The following is a 24434-nucleotide window of genomic DNA, read 5'->3' on the forward strand; positions in this document are numbered from 1 at the left end:
GGCGTTTCATATGAACTCAGTTACCTTTCTCTTTGGCTTCCTTCTTTTTCTGATCTTTTCCTTCACACATTTCAGGAAATTATCTCAACTCTTAGAGGGCTTCATATGCTCAATATGTACATTAATTCTCCAGATAAGAATCTTGCCCTTAACTTGTTTACAACAATGCCCACCACATGCCGGGTGACATTGTGGTCTCTTCCCATTTTTCCATGGGAACATTTGTGAGCACTCCTTTTTGAACAGTGTCAGTTCCCTTGATGTCTACAAATATCACCTTTCTTTTAGATTCTCATGCATGTAGTCAAAGGAACAATTCCATGTTTTTTAAAAGGCCTAAGTGAACATGTATGTAATCGGTACCTCTCCTCTTTCTCCTTGTGTTGGTCATTTTGGTGAATTACTGGAAGATGGTGGTTCCAGCCCAAAGGTGATTGTCAAAAGGATTTTGAATAGCAATTGTAACTAAATTTCTTAGTGCTCAAGGGTTCAGGTTGAAGCTCCAGGTTTTGAGACCCTTGCATTTGACTGGATAAAGGACACACAACACAATATACAGATCATGTATCATAGAAACGTACACTAAAAATCTATATGATCTTATTCAGTGTCACCCCAATAAATTTAATAAAAAATAAAATAATAAAATAAATTGACTATACCTATCTCTTGCTGTACTCTTACGGTGATGGGAAATAAGTGGGGTCTGATTGTCTTTTAATGGATCTGGGCCTTGTTTGTTTTTTATCCACCTACTGTAAGGCATCTATAACTGCTTAAAAAGAAGAAATCTATCCTGAAAGACTTACAGTCTCATGGTTGAAAAATTTTTTCTCCTCCCCCCTCCTTATCTTCTTTTCTAGTATTTGCAGTTGTGTTTGATTAAACCCTGTTCTTATGTGAGTTTTTCAAAAGTGATATTAAAGTTCCATTTCAGAAGATCAAAAGTGTTTTCTCTGGCTTCTAAGGAAACAAAGCACTTGTAACTTGGAGCTCTGAGTTTAATATAGGTTACTCATTTCAGCTTTAAATTATTTGTTTATTTACACAAGATTGTGATGCCACTATTCATAGCAGCAAATGCTCTAATTCTGGAGAGGTTTTTGGAAGGTTTCAAATGATGAAAGAGGTAGGTATTATTTTTATCACATTATTATTACTCAAAATAATCCTCAGAAAAGTTCTACAATAAATTTAAAAATTCAATACTTCATTTTATGTTAAATTCACTAGTCTAACAAGAATTAATAAATTTATTATTTAAATATTTAAATTTATTGTAGAACTTTTCTGGGCATTGTTTTGAGTAATAATAATGTGATAAAAATTATACCTAGCTCTAATGAATACTAACTGGTAAGTCCTCATGCTTTTATCTGTGCCTTTACACTTTTACCCCTTCTTGCATCTATATTTTCCCCTGCAAGTCCTTTACATGTTCTTAGAGTCATTTTTATTATGTATTTTAGAGAGTCAAGCAAAATGGTTTTCCACATAGAAAACTGGTTCTTTGGGTTTAGATTTGTGTTGTGTAGACCAGCAGTCACCAACCGGTGGTCCGAGGACCAGTGCTGGTCTGAGATCTGAAAGGTTGGCGACCACTGATGCAGACTAAGCATCCAGATTATATAACCACCTTATCCATTGCTTAAACTTTTTGTCATTCAACTCATGATATCAAAGTGAGGCTTAAACTCTATTTATAATCCATAAAGAAAACATAATTAGCCGAAACCTGTTTGGCTCAGTGGATAGAGCGTCGGCCTGCAGACTCAAGTGTCCCGGGTTCGATTCCGGTCAAGGGCATGTACCTTGGTTGCGGGCACATCCCCAGTGCGGGGTGTGCAGTGGGGTGTGTGCAAGAGGGAGCTGGTCAATGTTTCTCTCTCATGAACGTTTCTAACTCTATCCCTCTCCCTTCCTCTCTGTAAAAAAACAATAAAATATATATTTAAAAAAAAAAAGGAAACATAATTAGGACAAATAAGGAGTCATTTGGCTTATGAGTACCATGCTTAAGTCTTTTAGGAAGCTATATCAGCCTTCTGACGGACACGGATCTGTCATTTTGTGTACTGAAGGTACAATAGAAATGAATAATTTTAAGTTAGAATTCTAGGTTAAGGGTGGAGATGTAGGGCTGAGAGGTGTGACAAATGGTAGGCTATGGTTGCAACCTTGAATTTGAGTGCTCCCCATGGTTTCTTTGCCTCCTAACACACGATGAGTCCAAAGAAGGAAGGACATCAAAGGCTCAGGTAAAAGTGATAGTTGTAGCTCTATGGAGGGTAAAGGTCATGTGTCCACCTAAATGCCCTTCAAAGCTCAGGTGTGGCTCTTGACCCTGTGCTCAGAAAAGCAAAGTGAAGTCCTCTTAAGTATTTATTGCCAAAGAGTGACTTAGCCAAAAAATGATGATCTAATGTTTGCTGCTTCCATTTCTCTGTGGGAATACATTATAGTATGTCTTACTCTATTGAGAGATATTAGAAAAATAGAAGACTTACGAAAGATAAGATCTTGGTGAAATGTTTTGTTAGATAAAAGTGTTAGCCTTCAAGCAACAAAGCTTTGAGAAGCAGGGTATATCATAAATGGAAGATGGAAAGATTGGTTGTAAAGAATAGACTTTGAATAAACCTTAAATGCATAATTTTGCTTATAGGTATTTTGTAATCCTCTCAACTATTAAGTATTTCTGTATCTTTTTAGGACAATTTTAAAAACCACTTGATGCATGTGATTTTTTATCTTAACATAGTAATGCAAGCAGAAACATTGTGAAACGTAGTTTTATTTCAATCATTCCCTAAATTGGAGGGAACCTCACATTTAGAATCTCTTCTAACATGTAGAGCGCATCCTTTCACAGGGAGTAGCCAGAAGTTTGAGGAAAGTAGGATGGTGGAGTGGTGAGGGTCCTTCGAAAGAAAGTTCATTGATAATTATTTCCATCCTCCCCTTCCCATTGCCCACTTCTGTTTCAGGGGTGGAATTGAAGGCCAGTAGGACCCACGTCTTCTTGCATAGCCTTTTATTTGGTTGGAAAAAGGAAGTTTCCCACCAACATCCAGCTTTCCCCCTACACCAAAGCTAGCATGGCAAGTGTAGACTTACCTTAGCAGATCAGGAACTTCCCTTTGGGTGTGGTTTGTTTATTTGTTTGTTTGCTTCTTATTTTCCTGCCTGGGTTGTGTGAGCAGAGCCACCTACTTGTCCCCTGTGTGGAAATTATAATCCCTGTTGGCTGGGAGGGAGTGAAATTATCTCTCTCTCTCTCTCTCTCTCTCTCTCTCTCTCTCTCTCTCTCTCTTTTGTCACACCTGCAGTGGGGCAAGAACAGAGTATTTGTCTGCTTCCTTTGTTTACCATCTTCTCTGCGATTGATGAGAAAGGAGTTTATGAAAACACCCCCCACTGTCTCAGCTGATACTACATTCTTTAGAAATGTCATCACTGCACGTGGGAATGTGCTTACCATTAATAAATTACAGTTCAAAAATTGGCATTGTCACCAAAACCGGTTTGGCTCAGTGGTTAGAGCATCGGCCTGCAGACTGAAGGGTCCCGAGTTCGATTCCAGTCAAGGGCATGTACCTTGGTTGTGGGCACATTCCCAGTAGGGTGTGTGCAGGAGTCAGCTGATTGATGTTTCTCTTTCATCGATGTTTCTAGCTTTCTATCCCTCTCTCTTCCTCTCTGTAAAAACTCAATAAAATATATTTTTTTTAAATTAAAAAAAAAAAAGAATTGGCATTGTCTAAAAGTATTAAAGTGTGCTGTGTGTTAATTCATCACAGATGTACTTCTCAGTTAAGGTACCCTATGTAATTAATGTTGACTGGGGGCTTGATTATAGATTTTTATTCAACAAGAGATACTCATTATCAGCAGCAGTAGGTCTAGGGAGACAGTGGTGACAAGTTTACATTTCAGTAGTTTTCGGAGAGTTATGACTTCATTTTTCTTCCTGTGTGCTGGCTGCCATTTGAATGTGTGTTCAAGTGGTCTCCCACCGACTGTGTCAGAACTGAGGCCGTGGATACCTAAATCACTCAGCTTATTTCTTCTACCTCTGTGGAGCTAGGGAAAGAGATAAATATAAAGCCAGTGTTTTTTAAATTATTTTGATGTTCACTCAATTTTTCAATACTGTATGGCCTAGTGGTATGTAGTCATATCAGATTTTCAATAATGGGGGAAGAAGAATAGATTAGCGTTAATTCCGGAATAGACACTCTTTTTTTCTTTTTTCTTTTTTTAAATATATATTTTATTGATTTTTTACAGAGAGGAAGGGAGAGAGATAGAGAGCTAGAAACGTTGACGAGAAAGAAACATCGACCAGCTGCCTCCTGCACACCCACTACCGGGGATGTGCCCGCAACCAACGTACATGCCCCTGACCGGAATCGAACCTGGGACCTTTCAGTCCGCAGACCAAAGCTCTACCACTGAGCCAAACCGGTTTCGGCCGGAATAGACACTCTTAAAGTCTGCTCTAAAAGTATATTTAAATGATTTATCTGATCGTTCACCACTACATTAGTAACCCCAATGAATCACATTTACAGAAACAACTTTAAAAAATATTTTTATTGATTTTTACAGAGAGGAGAGGGAGAAAAAGAGAGAGACCAACATCCATTTGAGAGTGTAACGTCAATCAGCTACCTCCTGCAGTTTGGGGATCCAGCCGTAGGCTCGTGCCCTGAGTGGGAATCGAACTGGTCATCTTTTGATGCACAGGATGGGGATAACACTCAGCCAACTGAGCCACACTGGCCAGGGCTATAGAAACAACTTTTTAAAAGTAGAGAACATAGATTTCTTGATTAAGGTTCTCTTAATATGCTCATTTATTCACTAACCTTTTCTTGAGTGGTTATGTGTGGCACTGCCGAGCACTGGGTTTTCAGAACAATATGTAGTCTTATTAGGAGGGTACTGCAGTCATTCGGACAGGAAATAAGAATGTCTTGGATGATGGTTTGTCAGTGGAGTTGGAGTGAAGTGACTGGATTATAGATGTTAGCAGTAGGACTTGTCAGTGAGAGGAAGGGAACAAACACCAAGCTCTTTATCACCAGTAAGCAATGCTTATCATCACTTACTGGGAGTGTTAAACTAGGGACCTTGTAAAAGATATTCTGTGAAGTCCAGAACCTGTTCTCAAAGTTCAGAGCTTAATTGTGAAAAAGCAAATTATGAAACAAAAGCTATTTTAATTGTATGGATAGTTCTAGCTATGAGAGTTCTGAGGAGGAAGAACTACTTGGGTGATTGATTGCATATGCTTTCCTGGAGGAAGAGTACTTGGTCGGGGGTAGATAAAGAGAAGGGCAAGGAGGATCATTCAAGTAGAACACAGGTATAAGTGCAGGATCATAGGTGTATGCGCTCAGGGCAGTAGGTACACTGGACTGGACTAGAGGCTTGGATAGGAATCGTGGGAAGTGTAGATGGACGGGCAGGTAAAAACAGCAGGTCTCCAACTGGTGGCCCATGGACCACTGGTGGTCCGTGAGGTCCAAAAGGTTGGCGACGCTGTTCTAGAGTGCCGAGTTCACTTAGATTTTTATTCAGTTACTAAACAAAAGTGATAGTAATGTGAACGGAGCTCCATTTTAAGAGGTAACTTCTTTGTTCTCAGGACTGGGAGGAGATGAGACTGGAGTTGCTAATTCAGATTAGCAGAGCATGGCAAAGTCCAATGTCTGATATCTGGGGTTAGGGAAGAAAGCCACTGTCTGCTATTTTGCATATGAGGAAGGAGGAAGAGATAACAGGTTTTGAACCTGGCTGCTTAATTAAGAAAAATGAGGAAGATAATCTGTCTTTGATGTGTTAAACTTGAGGTGACAATTGCTATATAAACACCTTAATTATACTCTCCTAGTTCTTGAAAATTCTACGCAGTACTTCATGTATTTATGAATATGTGTGTTTGTTTTTGCATGTTCTTCTTCTTTGCCTTTCTTGACCTCCTGCTCTTCTCTGGCATATCAATTTGTATTCATCCTTCAGGACCTTGTTCCAATAGCCCTTCTTTTGTCACATTTTTCCAGTTCTGTGAAACTATCACTCCCTCCCACAGGCTCCTTGAGTGGTTTTTGTACCTTCAGTGTGCCTTAGTGATCAGTCTTCTATTCAGGGAGGAGAAATAGAACTGACAGATGGTCTGGATGCTTTTAAAGCCCTCATCTTTTTATCTCTAGGGCCAGCGGCACCAAATCCATTAGTGGAAATTCTGTACATAAGAGAGTTGAGTTGACTGCAATCTGCAAGTACTGATGAAGTATAAGATCAGAGTTCAGGATGCTGTATGCACACTGCTTCTAAATAGGATCGGTCTTTTTGCGATAACATTTTAGTAGCTGAATATGTATTGAGGGCTGGGGGAGAGGGACAAAACAAACCATCTAACAAGAGAGTGTTCACTTTTGGACTCTTTTAGATGGTACAGTCAGCTCATACCAAGCCCATTTCTGGTGCCAAGAAACCAGGAGAAGAAGGGACCAAATTCTTTATTCAGAAGTAGTAGCTCCAGTGAGAGAGCTTTTGTTACAACATGACTAAAGAATTCATTGAGAAGCATTCATTCCCTTGACAACACTTTGGAAGGCACTTTTCAGCTGCAGGTTGTTTAGAGAAGTTTATGACAGTAGATTATAAATGAAGGAGTGCCGGAAGCACTGTGTATCTGGTGTTTTTCCTCAGATCTCTCACCACTGCCTTGTCACTTTTGCAAGTGGTTTTAAGATTGAGTTTAAAAATGCTAAAGTGAAGCTGACCCAGGAGCTGCTCTCATTTATTAAAGGGAACTGAAAGGAGTGTGCTTCAGCTGTAGTTTTTGTTCCCCTACCCCATTTGGAGGTTTTATTTTCCCTACTCCCACCTCTTCTTTCTTAAAAAAAAAAAACAAAACAACAAAGAGATAGTTTCTTAACTTTCACTTAATACTTTGGCTTGAGCTGCTTTGAAAGGATAAATTCAAAGACAAAAAAAGTTCGTATAAATTCTTACTTTTTCTGTGAATTTATTCAGGAGCTCTACTTCCTCTGCTTGTGAAAGGGCCTGAACCTTTCTTATAACTCTTTACATTGGGAAAAGAATGGAAAATCCGTAGAAATATGGACCTATTTCTGAAATACGGAACTTCTGTAGTATTTAGTTCCATTTGTATATGAAGAACCAGATCAGCTAGTTTTTAATTAGAAGACTTGTAGGAGTGCCCCCAAATCAAGGGGCTTACTCTTGAGATGATCCTTGCATGGGGTCTAAGTTTATAGAAGGAGCCTCCTTATAGCATCTGGAAAAAAAAATACCTAAGTAAAAAAGGCGGAACTGTATGACAGGTCGAGGCACGAATATCTTTCTTTTATGACTATTTCCAAAAGGTCAGGGTGTGACCAGAACAAGGAACCAGGCTTGTTTCATTCTAGAAGAATTTTCTACTTCACAAGTTGCTGCATCACGATTCTGTCTTTGAACTCATCTTAAAATTTTTAACATGCATTTTCAGACCTTGTCTTTCAAGACATAAATTTTATAGACTGCTTTACTATAAAAATTACAAGAACTAGATTTAAATTTTAAGCATTATTTTTTTACCAAAAAAAAAATTATGGGAAATCACAGGAGAGTTCAATTATTTATGTCACCAATTAATTCTGGTTCTGAACAGAATATTTATATATTGCTAGAGTTATGATGTATATGCACATTATTTTTTCACTTGAAGTCATTTCATATCCCTCTTGTATCTCAATATAATGCCCATAATCATTTTAATAGCTCTTTATTATTACATCATATTGCTGTTCCATATAATTTGCTTCATCATTCCCCGATTTGACATTTTAATTTCCAGTTCTCTTTTCTTCTGAAACAAATCAGAAAAAAACTTTGGAGGTGTTTTCTTTGTATTTTGGTGGGTGCTAGGAAACTGACTTTGCAGTCTCTGTCCCAGGTACCTCTGTTTCTGAAGATAGAAACAAACTTCTCATGTGAAATCAGATTTTTATCTAGGAAGATACATTATCATATAAAGATTATAAGAAGATGAATGGCATCTGAAAAGTCATATCTGAGTAGAAAATCTGGAATTGGCAGTGTGTATCTGATGTTTTTCCTCAGATCTCTCACCACTGCCTTGTCATTTTTGCAAATGGTTTCTCAAAGTAGTTATTTTGCACATCTGTTGGGCTGGATTTTAAAATGTGTGTTTGCCGTTGTAGAAACATTTAGAGCAGGGTTTGGCAAATTTATTCGGTAAAGAGTCAGATATATTTTAGGCTTTCCAGGCCTCTTGTGGTCTCTATCACACATTCTTTGTTTTGGTTTTAAAAACCTTTTATGAATATAAAAACCATTTTTAGCTGAAAGGTCATATAAAAACAGACTGTGGGTTGTAGTTTGTCTACCATTAATCTGGAGTATTAGATTTTAAAAATTTGGGTCTAAAAACTTTAACTCTGAAGATCAACTTTGATGCTGTTTAAATGTCATGTAATGACTTGCATGTCAGTCTTCTGTAGAACAGGAAGTCAGGGCTACTTCTTCCTGTCCCTTCTCCCACCCTTTTCTTCTAGGATGTTGTTCTGTCGTATATCCTCATCCTTCTCCTATGTTTTTTATTTTTTCCCTTCTCTTTTGGCTCCTTTCTTGTAGCATAAAAGTATGCTTAAGTCTTTTCCAGTGCCTGGCATATAGAAAATGTGCAAATGTTGAATGAATGCATCTGTTACAAGCAAACAGACTCTGTGTCTCTCCTAAGTGCATGATTTCCTTCACTTTACCAGCAAGATTTTTGAAAGAAATGTTTATTTTGTCCACAAAGTCACCTTCTGTTTTTTCCTTCACTTTGTGCTTAGACTCCTATCTTATTACTCCATTAAAACTGTTCTTTAAAAATTTGCTAAGTATAATAGATATAATCACCAAATCAAGTGAAAACTTTTAAGTGTTTATCTTACTGGACCTGGCTACTATATTTGTCACTCTTGGTCATTTTCTTGACACTTGGACTCTCAGGGCTTCTCTGACCTTTTGACCCATTTCCCCTACAGTTTTTTTACTCTCTTCCTTATCTGTCCCTATACTCAGTGTGGCACAAGATTTTGTCCTTGCACTCTACTCTCCATGACAATCTCATACACTCCAAAGATGCCTCTACCTCCTCCTCTCTCCTGAGCCTTTATATTCACCTAGAGGCCCGATGCATGAAAATTTGTGCAAGAGTAGACCTTCCTTCCCCCTGCTGCTGGCACCACCTTCCCTCTGGGATCAGGGCTTTACTCAGGCCTCCACTGGCAGGTGCCCAGGACCCGGGCTTCTTCACTCCAGCCCTGGCTTTGTCCGGAAGGATGTCCAGAATGATACCCAGAAGGACATTTGGTCTAAATAGAATACTACCCTTTTATTATTATAGATAGCCCATTACACAGCTGCTCTAAACTCAGGCAGGACAAGTTCCTTCTGCCCCCGAGAATATTGTTCTTCATTTACTGAGGAAGGTAATATGCTACCAGGCTCTCCAGGAGAAATGTGGGATCCTCGGGAATGTCACCTCTTCCTCCATTCCTCAGCATCTCACTGTTGTCAAGACCTATCATTCAACATCTCAACTCTCTGGAATCTGTCTCTTCTTCACCATTGCCACTGCTCACATTCTAGCTTTTATTAGTTCTGAATTATTATAGGATAATACTGGTTGGTCTGCCTTCATGCTGAGTTCAACCCTGATGCTGCCAGAGTGATGTTTCAAGAACATAATTAGATCATGCTTAAAACTAATGTCTTTGGAGACATGGCTGCAGAAATACACCACGAACCTATAGAATAATATTTTTGCCACAAAGGAAATGATTGAAAGAATATCAACATAGGAGCCAATCTGAAAGAACTCCCAGTGGCCATACCTGCAATAATTTGACCTAGAAAATGAGTATCAATAACATTGCAGCCTGGCCAGCATGGCTCAGTGGTTGTGCATCAACCTATGAGCCAGGAGGTCACAGTTTGATTCCCATTCAGGGCACATGCCTGGGTTGTGGGCTCAATCCCCAATGTGGTGCATGCAGGAGGCAGCCAGTCAATGATTCTCTCTCATCATTGATGTTTCTATCTCTCTTCCTTCCTTTCTGAAATCAATAAATAAATACATATATAAAAATAATGCATTATAAGCCCTAGAACAAAATAAACACCCATGTATCTAGGAGTAAATAAATGAAAGATGAAATAAGGGGTTAAGAGACAGCTCTTACAGATGAATTTTAATTAATAAATGTAGAAGGAATAAGAGAACAGAAAATCATCCTTTGAACACCATAGTAATAATTATAGGCAAGATCCACCAATGGATACTAAAATTAGGGGGGCAGAGTATGAGGAGAAAAAGGACATTTGTATATTCTCAAATTATCTTTCATTATACTATTTATTTGTAGCAAAGGGGGAAATAGTAAATTTCACTTTGAAGTGAAGAAACCCAACAGGCATCATCATACCAAGTGACTGAGGTTAGCATCACCAGATAATGCATATTGAGATCATGTTCTCCCTGATATGATCTGGAGGAGGGCATGGTCACTTCGGTATTGTTTCTGCCAAAAATGCATCAGCTCAGTCTCATCATAATAACCTGTCTGTGTGCTGTTATCATGTCCATACATATTTATCAAGTGCTTATTCAGTGCCAGAAGTGTATGGGGATAGAACAGTGAATAAAACAAAGTCTCTTTTTTCTGGGATGTTGACATTAAACAAATGTGGTTTCTTAGATGGTGATGAATTCTATGAAGAAGAATAAAGCAGAGAAGGGAGGATAGGTGTAATTTTAGATAGTGTGGCACCTGGGCTGCTCTCTTGAGGTGTTATTAGAGCATTCACCTGAAGTCAGTAAAGGGTTAAACCAGAAGATAGGGGAGTGGGAGGTGGAGAGAACATTCCAAGAGAAGAGAATGGATCAGAATTATGTAGGGAACTTTTTATTCATTTATTTATTTATTTATTTTTAAACATATATATATATATTTTTTTTAAATATTTTTATTGATTTTTTACAGAGAGGAAGAGAGAGGGATAGAGAGTTAGAAACATCGATGAGAGAGAGACATTGATCAGCTGCCTCTTGCACTCCCCCCACTGGGGATGTGCCCACAACCAAGGTACATGTCCTTAACTGGAATCGAACCCGGGACCTTTCAGTCCACAGGCCGATGCTCTATCCACTGAGCCAAACCGGTTTCTGCGCTAGGGCTTTTAAATATACACAGTCCTGAGCCTGACTTAGTTTGTCTGGGATGGGACTCAGATCTGGAAAAGCTCTCCAGAGCGTTCTAGGAAGCCAGGCTGGGTAGCTACTCTTAAAACCCTTCCAACTTATGAGTCATTCTAGGACCTATATGAGGGAAAGTTTTGATGGTAAAGAAGTGAAAACTGCAATCTCTCTAGGTAAAAAGAGACATGAATAGAGAATTGGAGGCAGAGAGACATGAATAGAGGAAAATAAAAGAAAATAATGAAGGAAAAGAAATAGTACAGAATTTCCATTAGGGTTGTAAAAGCAGGAATGTAGTCCCAGTTGTACCTTTTCTTGGCCACCTCCTGATCTAAAGTATATCAACACTAGGCTGGTGGCAGACACAAATAGGTCACATAGTATAGTGCCTTTGCTTTCTTGTGGTTCCTTCTCCTCACTGCTCCCCTGGCTTTGGCTAGCCCTGTAGGAAGAGGGCCTCAATGATTAGTTACCCTGAGTAGGTGAAGTGCTATGGAAGGGGAGCTTTCCTAGAAGTCAGTCTGTAACACCTGGTCCATATCCCACATGTGCCTGGGGCTTCCTTGGGCCTTCCTCTAGGGCCCCAATCATGTCTCATAGCCATGTAAATGCTCTTCTTCCATATAGATAGAGTTCTTGGGTGGCAAGAACTGTGAGATGGATGGAAAAAGCAGGCCATAGAAAGCCTTGACATGAGAGGATGCCATCTGTTGATGGAAATATTACCTGCAAATTTATATTTAAGTTGAATGGGGACTAAGGAAGTATACTTTTAAGAGTCTCATGCTCTACCGACTGAGCTAGCCGGGCGAGATAAGGAAGTATACTTTTAAAATAGACTTTAGTTTTAGAACAGTTTAAAGTTCACAGAAAAATTGAAAGGAAGGTACAGAGATTTCCCATATACTCCTGCCCCTCACATGCATAGCCTCCCCCATTATCAGCATTCCCCACCAGAGGGGTAGCTTTGTTACAACAGATAAATCTACACTGATCCAACACTCACCCAAAGTCCATAGATTACATTAGGGTTCCTCTTGGTGTTGTATATTTTATGGATTTGGGTAAATGTATAAAGACTTGTATCCACTATGGTATTATACAGAGGAGTTTCACTGCCCTAAAAATCCTCTGCCCTGAAGATCTTTTTTGTTGTTAACAGAGGATATTTTTTCCATTGATTTTGAGAGAGAGAGAGAGAGAGAGAGAGAGAGAGAGAGAGAGAGAGAGAGAGAGAGAGATCAACGTGAGAGAGAGAGATCAACGTGAGAGAGACTCATTTAATGGTTGCCTACCGCACGTAATCTGACCGAGGCCTGGGATTCAGCCTGAAACTGAGGTGTGTGCCCTTGACCAGGATCAAACCCGGAACCCTTCAGTCCAAGGGCCACTGTTCACTGAGCCAAACCAGCTGGGGCTTGAAGATCCTTTTTTGATACAGTTTTTAGGAGCTCATGAAGACAAAGGGAGGTGGGGGCATCTGTAAAGGAACTTAGGCCTAACTGGGTAAATAAAGTAGTGGGCCCACCCCCCTCTGCTCATATCTCAGTGAGCCTGCTCTTGGTAACTACATAGTTTGATGTGATAGGAGTCATTTGAAACTGAGTAATGCCACAAATCACCCTTGACTTTTTGAACATTACATTCTCTTTCACTATTTGATTATGTTTCCTTGCTTTTATTGGAGACAAGCTTTTGCATCAGAGAGGAAGAAAAGTCACTTAGACTTATTCTTCGTTCACTGTTACATGAAATCCTATTCAGTAATGTCTAAAATGATTCTTGGAAGAGAACCACCAGGCCTGATTATCTGGGGTGTTTGTTATGGCATTTAGACACATGGAACTTTTTCAGTAATTAGAAGCCAGTAATAACAGGACTGTATATATAACCAACAGAGTACTTTGTTTTTATTATATTTAAAAGTTGTAGACCTCATTCATGGATATAAAACTTCAAATAATACCAGCTTTTTTACCAGCTAGTAGCTGACAACTTTTTTCTTACAAAACCACTTTTTAGTGTTGTCAAAAAAAGGAAGTTGATTTTGTTTCACCTCTGTTCGACTTTAATAGAAAATAGCCGGGACCGGAAAATAATAAACTTCTACCTCATCCCCGATAGAAGGCATAAATCCTAGGTAACTGATTGAGTTGGGTGGACCCTGTCCTCTAGGACTCAACAGGATATGTGTGCAGGGAAGACTCTGCAGTAAGTGCACACAGCTGGTTCCAGCAGGTTAGTCCAGAAATGTTCAGGGAGGAAGAGCTCTTAAATCACCTCATTTTACCTCTTCTTTTTACAAATGAGAAAACGGGCTGAGAGGGGAATGTCTTGCCCTAGAAACAGAAGAGTGGGGAAGAATGTGAAAGGCATGGATTTTTATTTATATCTGAATACCTGAGGCCCAATTTTACCATACTCCTAATATTTCTCATTTTTTTCAAAGAGGGTTATAAAATTCTGAAAGTGATATTTATGACTGCTGCATTTTTTAGGAGGGAGTTTGTAAATTGACAATCATATAATAAAATCAAAGACATTGTGCTATTTACATATGACTATAGCTTGCTGGGGCAGAGATGGAAAAACATACACACACACACACACACACACACACACACATACTTCCTATTATATATATGGGCTAACTTTAGAAACAAAGCTATCAGTTATTAATCCTTTAGCTTAGCTTTAAAAAAAAAATTCATTAACTCATTCAGTCCAGTTCATTTGAAATTTCAGTTATATTTGGCAGAGGAGCTAGAGACAATATATAAAGTAAAAGCTATGGTGAGAATGTATTGGGCTAGAGGAGTGCTAAGGATAGTCAATTGGTAGATATTGGGGGAGAAATAGCATATAAAAATTAGGCTATTCACTGAAGAAAAGAAATATAAACAGAATGAAACAAAAACTAAAGGGATGGGTGAAAAGTAAAGACAAAAAGGGAGGATAAAACAAGTTTATGAGGTTACTAAATAAGAATGGCCTGGTGAATAAGAAATGGAGAAGGAAGTAACTGTGAATAACAATAGATATGAACCAAGACTCACAAATTTTTAAAAATATATTTTTTTTTATTGATTTCAGACAGGAAGGGTCAGGGAGAAAGAGATAGAAACATGAATGATGAGAGAGAATCCTTGATCGGTTGCCTCTTGCATGCCCCCTACCAGGGATTGAGCCTGTAATTCGGGTGTGTGCCCTGACTGGGAATGGAACCTCGACCTCTTGATTCTTAAGTTGATGCTCAACCACCAAACAACACCAGCAGGGCTTTCATGATTGATTTGAGTGACTCTTACCATCTAAGATTGGAAAGGACTGCCCTAGCCAGTTTGGCTCAGTGGATAGAGTATTGGCCTATAGACCAAAGGGTTTTGGGTTTCTCTCACATCATTATGTCTCTCTGTCTTTCCCTCTCTAAAAATCAATGGAAAAATATCCTTGGGGGAGGATTAAAAAAAAAAAGAATTATGAACTGCAACAGGAGATTGAAGTAATGAGGGATTGGCTAATAACAAGTAAAGAAAACTAGAAAATACAGGAATCCCTGATAAAAGAAGTAGCCACAATCCCCAGCTGGGATCTAGAATTTTTTGGACAGGCCCAGCTATGGCTCACTGCATGGCAGAGAAGCCACACTGGTGGGACTTGATTTAAACCAGCCCTCTGAAATCTGTCCTCTACTGTGCCTGGGAAAGCTCTTCTCGGAGAGGTATTGCACCAGAAACACCCTACTATTGAACTGCCTGAAGGAGATTCTGGGGAAAACTACTGGACACGGAGGTAGCTGTGTACTCAGGAGCCTGATGCGGAAATGCAGACTATGTTGTAGCAGCCTACCTCCTGGTAGATGCAGTACCAGAGCCCAGAAGCCTAACTCTCCTCTAATGTCTTCCAGCATCCTCTCCTGAAAACCATAACATCTTGCCAGTTGACAAAAGGTCATTTTTAAAGGCTCAGATCCATTTTTTAAAAATACATTTTTTATTGATTTTTTACAGAGAGGAAGAGAGAAGGATAGAAAGTTAGAAACATCAATGAGAGAGAAACATCTATCAGCTGCCTCGTGCACACCTCCCACTGGGGATGTGCCCGCAACCAAGGTACATGCCCTTGACCAGAATCAAACCCAGGACCTTTCAGTCCGTAGGCCGACGCTCTATCCACTGAGCCAAACCGGTTTCGGCTAAAAGCTCAAATCCATTTTAACAGAGCCTGCAAAAAGGGTGAACTTGGGCCCTAGCTGGTTTGGCTCAGTGGACAGAATGTCAGCCTGCAGACCGAAGGGTCCTGTGTTTGATTCTGATCAAGGGCACCTATCTCAGTTTCAGGTGCCTCCCCGGCCTGGGCCCCGGTCAGGGCACATGCAGAAGACAACCAATTGGTATGTTTCTCTCACATTGATATTTCTCTCTGTCTTTCCTTATGTCTTCCACTTTCTAAAAAAAAAAAAAAAAATGGAGCCGAAACCAGTTTGGCTCAGTGGATAGAGCGTCAGCCTGGGGAATGAAAGTTCCCAGGTTCGATTCCGGTCAAGGGCATGTACCTTGGTTGTGAGCACATCCCCAGTAGTGGGTGTGCAAGAGGCAGCTGATCGATGATTCTCTCTCATTGATGTTTCTAACTCTCTGTCTCTCTCCTTTCCTCTCTGTAAAAAAATCAATAAAATATACTTTGGAAAAAAAATCAATGGAAAAATACCTTCAGTGAAGATTAAATAAATAAATAAATAAATAAAGCCCTAACTCATTTGGCTCAGTGGATAAAGTGTTGGCCTATGGACTGCAGGGTCTCAGGTTTGATTCCAGTCAAGGACTCATGTCCAGGTTTCGGGCTCAATCCCCAGTGGGGAAGGGAGGTATGCAAGAGGCAGCCAATCAATGATTCTTCAACATTGATGTTTCTCTCTCACCCTCTCCCTTCGTCTCTGAAATCAATAAAAAATATTAAAAATAAATTTTAAAAATGGGTGAATTTGGATCTTAGAATTGATACATTGATAACCAGCACAGTGACTGAAAAATATAGTCATGACATCCTAAGTGAAACATTATTAGAAGATGTGTCTGCTGCCAAAATAGTACATGATGCATTTCAGAGCCAAATATTAATGTTTTAGTATTATTCATACCACTTATACTATTTTTCTCTCTTGATTAAGAATTGACTGAAGTTTTTCTTCACTTTTAATGGAAGTGTTAGGCATGTAGATAAAGCTAGGATACAACAAGAAAACAATGAAATACATTTTTGGGGGTTTTTTTTTGTGCGTGTGTGTGTGTGTGTGTTTTTTAAGTACATTTTGAGTAAAACAGTTCAGTAGAAACTATAGTCAGGAATAGCAGATACCAAATATGGGGAGGAAACAAGTTATCTGAATATCCTCTTTATACCTTCAGGTCATTATATATTGCATCAGTTTCATCTTTGAGGTCTTCTACTGACACCAAAATCGACTGGCTTCCTTTTACTGGTACATAGCTGTTATCCTAACACCGTCCTTCATTATTCCCTGTTTAGTATCCAGGGAATACTAAATGCACTGCCTTGTTGTTGGACACATTTTCCAACATTATTCTGAGAAAGGTTTCATGGGAGATAAATTGTTTTGAGACCTTGTGAAGTTGAAATTGCCTATTCTCTGTTGACATTTGATTGGTAGTCTGGCTGGTTATAAAAAAAAAAAAAAAAAAAAAAAAAAAAACTAGGTTAGAACCCTCATGTTTTGGCTCAGTGGACAGAGCATTGGCCCAAGGGTTATAGGGTCCTGGGTTCTATTTCTAGTCAAGGGCATGTACCTTGGTTTGCAGACTGGATCCCTGACTCTGGTCGGGGTGTATGCAGAGGGCAGCCAATTGATGTCTCTCTCTCACATCAATGTTTCTCTCTCTGTGTCTCTCCTCCTCTCTTCCACTCTCTAAAAATCAATGTAAAAAAATATCCTCAAGTAAGGATTAACAAAAAATCTGTTACAAGTGTGTAAACATAATGATGGTGTCATTCCTAGAGTGTCTGGGCTTCAATTAGTGAGGCTAGGTCTCTGCCCACTGCTGGCCTGCACACAGCCTCATCTGTCTGCCCCAGGGTAAGGTTACATTTTCTACGAGTGATGTGACATGAAGTTTCAGAAGTGCTGCTCCATATGTATTGGAAGCCCAGAGCCTGTAGGCTTATTGACTGTGGGTTTCACTGTTGCATGATAAAGCTAGGTTGTTTTCTAGGGGCAGATCTATGTCCATATCTTTAAGTCTTTCCTTTGATCAAATTGATCAAATTCTCCAAAAGAGTCTTCCAGTTTTTTTTTTTTGTTTTGTTTTGTTTTTGCATGGAGGCCATAGATCTGGCTTTCAGCATTTCAGGAGCAGAGATGAGAAAAAGACTGGTAGTCTCAGCATTCAGTATGTAAACACTCTCTTAATTCAGTTTTTGACATGATACACCTACCTCAAATGAACCTAATATCACCTTGCCCAGAGACCCACCCTCAGTTTTATATTTCAGAATATAAACACTTATCTTCTACTGGAACTGGGGAGAGCCTTACTGAACTGTGCAGGAGAGTTGTATGTATATGTGGAAGAAGGATCTGGGAATTCAACTATTAAGACTTTGTCAGTCCATTGTATTTTTAGCTCATCTTTTACTCTTCTATTCACAGTTTCCTCATACTACCAATTCTGATCCTTTGGGGGATCTTAAGCACAATTTAATTTAGACTGTGTCTTAGCTTTCCTCTGCTAAATTAGGAGTATCTTTTAGATCTTGGGTAAGGTACCAGTTCTTAAAACAAGACATAAAAAAGCATTGACCATGAAAAATTATTGCTCATCATGTTAAGTGTCAAGTCTGCCAAAGGATTAATATCAAGAATATAATAAAGGACTTCTCCACCTCAATATGAGGAAGACTTTGTACTCAGTAAAAAAAAAAACTGAAGAAGAAATTGGAACTGAAGGAGTGTCCCACAGAAGAGGAAATACATGTGACCACAAACTTAAGAGATGTTCAGCATCTGGATTATGAGGGAAATGCAGATCATAATGCAATGAGAGATTATATTTCATTCACTAGATTGGCAGAATGTAGGAATTATGACAGACTCAAGAGTCGTAGAATTTGTGAGTCCACAAGTTCTCGTACACATACCTGATGAGGCTATAAACTGCTCTCTAACTACTTTGGAGAGTCATTTAGTATCATCTCATACTTTGGAGAATAACTAGCATAATGCTACTCCCAGAGATACTCTCAAGGGAAATTTGTTTTGCCTAATACAAAAGAAGACATGTACAAGAATAGTCCTAGCATTACTCTTCACAATACTGAAAACCTGGAAATGGCCCAGAGGCACATCAATAGGAAAGTGAAATATTATACAGTAGAAAGAACAGAGAACCAGTGTGATATGCAGCAATATAAATGACTCTTAGCAATATAATACTAAATGAAAAAAAGCCACAAAAGATTATAGATAACATGAAGCTCTTTTATAAAATTAACAACTTAAAATTATATGTAGATGCATTTATTTACATATTATATGTTTTATGGATTTTTATATTATATTTCATGGATATAATAAATATGTATATATTATGTATTTAATAAATACAATTATATATTTAATGAACACAATAATATTGTGTCATATATAAAGAACCATAAAACAGACTGTCAAACTATAGCGGGAAGGCAAGGGAGGTTGGGGGCTGGGGGCTGTAAGAGATCAACCGAAGGACTTGTATGCATGCATATAAACATAACCAATGGATATAAGACATGGGGGAAGGGGGAGCAGGTGAAGGCGTATGCTGGGGTGTAGGGGAGGCTGGGGGGAGGTCAAGGGGAAAAAAGGAGACACAGTGTACTACTGTTTGTAATGCTTCAAACAATAAAAAAAAAAATGAAAAAAATCAATTGGTTAAAAAATATATATTGTGTCATATATATTTCATGGATGCAAAAAGAACACAAGGGAAAATTGAACATAGGATTTAGGGTAATAGTTACTTGGGATGGCAGAAGTAGAGTGGAGTGGTGAAGAGGAACATTGATTAGAAGCAAGTTATTGTCAGCATCGTGCATAGCTTTTGTTTTGGTTGGTAGGTTTGTAGGGTCCTAATTACTTTATTAAAAAATAATTGGATAATTAAATACATGGAAAAATAAGCTGGAAGACCTGAGATTCCCAAGGTGAAGTAGTAGAGATCCTTTTTCACATGGATCTTATTTGGTTGTCTTGTCTGTTTGGTGGTTTGTTTGTTTTTTGTTTTTGTTGTTTGTGTGTGTGTGTGTGTGTGTGTGTGTGTGTGTGTGTGTGTTTTAAGAAGTAGCATTTTGAGTCCTGGAACAAATATTTAGGAGTTGAAATTTATAAAATATATATATATATTGATCTAAAGTTAACAAACTGAATTTTCAAGGTGAGGTTCATATACTGGTATTATCATAAACTTTATAGAGTATTTAGTGCATAATTATTTATACCTATTCTTTCATAGAAATTTTACTTTTTTTTTTTTCCTTTCTTAGGACAAAGTTAAACTATAATCCTCCAAAAGATGATGGATCAACCTATAAGATTGAACTTGAAGGGATATCGGTAATGGTTATGAGAGAGATCCTGGATTACATCTTCAGTGGTCAGGTATGATGAGACACAAAGGAAGGAAGACTAAGTAGAGGCTTCTCAAGCTCAGGGTGAGGGTCTCCTTTCATCCATTCTGTGACCACGTAACCTTCATCTTCTGTCGCCATGTGCTTGACTGGTCTCTGCTCCTGTTAATGGCGCCCACATGTGTTCTTTTGGGGCTCTGCTCTTTACAGAAAGGCAGACTGAGCAAGATCTTCCCTGGTCCCAGTTTTTTATTTTACATCCTGAGCTCCACCTTCTAGTATGAAATGTGAAGAATGTGGAATGCTCCTTTCACTGCTGCTTTTTGTTTTTAAATCTTAATTCCAATTTTGCTTTTTTCCCATGCTGTTGAGGAACTCATTCTGTCTCCATCACATGGAAATGGGAACTTCCTTGGGCAGAGAAGATATTTAGAAATAAAGAGTTCTAGACTCACAAATGACAGGCACCTGCATTGTATTCATGATGCCTTGATCCTGTTGCCTCAGCAGGACCAGTATCCACCACCCCTATTCTTTCTTTCTGGATTTCCCTTTATTCCCACTTACGTTTCCGGGGGTTTAAGGAAACCTGGAGAGGAAAGTGATAAGTGAGTAGACTTCTTTGTCCTCTTCTAACCCCCTGCCTGCTATTGTGTGATTGAAAGTATAACATGAGAACTCGTAAGAAAAATCTTAGGTGTGAGCTAGGGCTCATTTTTTTTTTTTTTTTAAGGAAGAAGTTAGTGAGAATGCATTGTATCTTTACTCTTTTTGAGAGCTTGTTTCTGACTGTCTTTATTCCTTCTTCATCTTATGTTACTTTTCCTTTTTGTAAAGGCTGTGTCTCCTACATGTTTCTAAATATTCTGAGTGTGCTGCTTACTTTCTCTAAATATATTCATTCTGTGTAGTCAAGCTCGGTGAATGCCATCCTTTTTTGAAGTTTTTGGTTTAGTTTCATGGTGTTATCTCCTTTTCTCTAAACACTAGGTGGTGGATGTGTGGATGTAAGGTTGGGTGTTGTATGATTGTTAAAAATAAATAAATTTAAATTAGTTTTAGGGCAGCCCTTAAAATTCTGGAGAAAACCAGGCTTAGCACCAATCTCTAATCTAACTTGTAAAATTGATTCAGTAGCAGTTGTAGCAAGTTATGAGCCAGTAAGAGCTTACTCATGTTAAGGCTTAGGTTTGAAACCTGAAGCCTTACAATTTACATCTTTTGTTCCCAATTTAAATTAATTGTGGTTTTAAAATCATAGTTACAAGGTAAGTTATAGCAAACTTCTGATACGGCAGTTTAGTTTTACTGAGATGGAATTTAGTGGGTTGTTTTTTTTTGTGTGTGTGTGTGTGTTTTTTACATGCCTATATTTGAATAGTCTACAGCTATCCACTGTCTTGTGGCTAAATTTAATGTTATGTAAATGGGAAATTTCTCCATACTTGTAGCTAACTCCATACACTTCTTTCTACTTTTGTTGCTCATTTTCCAAGGTGGTTGGCAATTATACATTTTTTTAAAATCTGTGGTACAAATGTGTAAAATGTAGTAGTGTTTCTTGCTGTTCTATACTCTGAACCCTCTCCTCCCATTTTCGAATGGAGGGATGAAGACCATTCTTGGGACCACATGTGCTCATGGCGATATCTTAAAGGCATGTTTCTTTACGTCGCTTTACTGTTGAATAGAAAAATTGTCAAGTGGGTGGAGGAAGAAGCATCGGCCAGAAAACTAAGAAAATCAAGGATAAGTAAATGTTCAGAATTATTACTAATGTCTTATAAAAGGGATTCTTTCCTGAAAGTAGCTTTGGGACCAAATTGTATTTGTTGCACCAAGTCGAGTACAGTGTTTGGTGTTCAGACGAATCTTCTAAGGCAGTATGGATCCCTTTTCTTTTCTTTTTTTTTTTTTTAAAGGTTATAATCATTTATTAGGTACCTACTATGTACTAGAGACAACAGAGATCAGTTATTTGAATCTTCACAATTGTTCATTGATATGGTTGTTAACTCTTTTTTTTTTTTTTTTTTAATATATTTTATTGATTTTTTTTTTTTGCCCCCCTCCCTCCCTCCCACACATCCCCTCCCTCCCCAGAGTTTTGTGTCCATTGGTTGTACTTATATGCATGTATAAAAGTCCTTCGGTTGATCTATTATCTCCCCCAGATCTTCCTCCCCTCCCTGCTGTAATTTGACAGTCTACTTGTTGATATACTGTCTCTATATCTATCTTTTGGTTCATCAGTTTATAATGCTCTTTATTATCCACAAATGAGTGAGGTCATGTGGTGTTTCTTTTTCATTGATTGGCTTATTTCACTCAGCATGATGTTCTCCAATTCCATCCAGGTTGCTGCAAATGATGAGAATTCCTTCTTTTTTATGGCAGCATAGTATTCCATTGTGTAGATGTACCATAGTTTTTGGTGGATCCCTTTTCTTAAAGGGCCTTACATTTAGTTTGCATACCTTTTGGCAAAGGTATGAACTAATATATTGGAGGCAAGATTTCCCATAGTCCTGGTTCTACTATTTAAAGAAATCACCTTCAGTTTACCATAGAATACAGAACTTTCAGTTTCCTAAGCATTTCAATCATTTAAGGTTTTTCTCTAAATTGAGTATAGAAGTAAGTCAACTGGACAGTTCACCTTGAAGAGTTATTGGTAGTTAACATTGGTAAAGCAAGGGACATGGTAGGAAAAGTTAACCAGCCACTCACTGCTTATGTTGTTCAAAGGTTCCTTGGGGCCCTCAGACTCTTCTTGGATAAAAGTACAATGTTAAGCCATATGAAATTGCCAATATTTTATCACCTTTGACCTACAAAAATGGAGCTTTCATGTGGTTCAGCCTAATAGATTTGTGGTTTGGGTTTTAAATATATATATTCAAATGTAAAATATTTATGAAATTCTGACAGATCCGGCTAAATGAAGATACCATCCAAGATGTTGTACAGGCAGCGGACCTGCTCCTGCTGACGGATCTTAAAACTCTGTGCTGCGAGTTTTTAGAAGGCTGCATTGCTGCTGAGAACTGTATTGGGATCCGTGACTTTGCACTTCACTACTGCCTGCACCATGTGCATTACCTTGCCACAGAATACCTGGAGACTCACTTTCGAGATGTCAGCAGCACAGAAGAATTCCTAGAACTGAGTCCTCAGAAGCTTAAAGAAGTGATTTCTCTTGAGAAGTTAAACGTTGGCAATGAAAGATACGTATTTGAGGCAGTAATTCGATGGATAGCACATGATTCAGAAATGAGAAAGGTACTTGTAGTTTATAATGTTGTCTAACTTTGTCTTTTTACTTATTTCATTGATTTAGTTATTTTTAATCCAGTTTATCGATGTCTTTCCCCTTCAGCGTGAAAGACTTGAAAAGTTATGTTCTAAAAGATATCTGTAAAACATCTTCCCATAGGATCATTAAAGCGGTTGATGTTTCACAACATAATATCATCTGTATGTTGTTCTTTATGGAAAAATGCATTTCAAGGTTAAGAAATTCAGTGTCCTCAGACTCACTTTCATCATCCTAAGTCATTGGGCATCCTAAACCTTGGGCAAGGGGGGCACTTGGAGCTCTGGCACAGGGGTGAGGGCTGTGGGCTCTCCCTGGAGTGCTTGACACAACTGGGAGAAAGCAGGAGAGCACTCTGAAGTTTTCATGACAATGCAGGTCCAAATAGGAAGGTTCTGGAAGTGAGCCGGAGAAGGAACGGTCTTCAATAATATCAGGCTTTAGATCCAAATTGTTGGTACATTGGGGGAGGGATCAAAATCACAGGGCTTTAAGTGCAGTACTTATAAATTAGATGCTAGCTTTACTTACTATACTTACAATGAAAATTACATTAGGTTTTAGAGTAGTTTTTGAAATGTACAATTGCATTATTAAGTTGTTGATAACCATTGACTTATGTTTTAATGATTATCATATAATTATGTAAATTCTGTAGGCCTATGAGTATGTCCAGAAACTATGCTTGTAGTCTCAGCATAGTTGCACAGTTGATGTTCTATTTCCACATTCGTTGGGTAAGTTAGGGAAGGAGATAGAACATTTTCCAGCTTGTGCCATTCACTGAGACCACTATCAATAGTTTCTCCCTAACCCTTTTCTTGCCTGAAAGTGATGATGATGCTAAGGTCATCTGACTGTTTTAGAAACAGTCAGGCAGTTTTTCATTTTTTGGTTAATCTGAACATGATGCTGTAAAAACTCTTGCCTTTTAATACTCAGGGTACAGAAGAGTATATCTTAAAATTATTATTTCAAAACCAAGAAAGACTAGTCATTAAAGAGTGTCACCTTGGGTATATAGAATGCTATAATCATTTGGTTCAAATTTAATGATGGATCATGAAAAATATACAATTCATATTTACATGTTAGATATGTTTAACAATAATTACTTAAGAAATAATTATATACTAAGGACTTTTTTAAACTTTGTCTTTTCTAATTTTTTCATGTAATATTAATGTTGAAACATTTTCATTAACT

At 38.3% G+C, this 24434-nt stretch overlaps 1 protein-coding gene across 1 annotated transcript in view; it reads left to right on the forward strand.

Annotated features, from left to right (window-relative positions):
* Positions 1–24434, forward strand: part of GAN (gigaxonin) — a gene marked incomplete at its 5' end in the record, with an annotated part of 62578 nt that overhangs the window by 7129 nt on the left and 31015 nt on the right. Inside the window, 2 exons of the mRNA XM_084905568.1 lie at positions 19829–19943; positions 22844–23194. Of these exons, the coding sequence (XP_084761694.1) occupies positions 19829–19943; positions 22844–23194 (466 nt within the window). The remainder of the gene's footprint in view (positions 1–19828; positions 19944–22843; positions 23195–24434) is intronic.

This window comes from Pipistrellus hanaki, assembly GCF_964339955.1.
Source record: "Pipistrellus hanaki genome assembly, chromosome: 15".
Classification (NCBI taxonomy): Eukaryota; Metazoa; Chordata; class Mammalia; order Chiroptera; family Vespertilionidae; genus Pipistrellus; species Pipistrellus hanaki.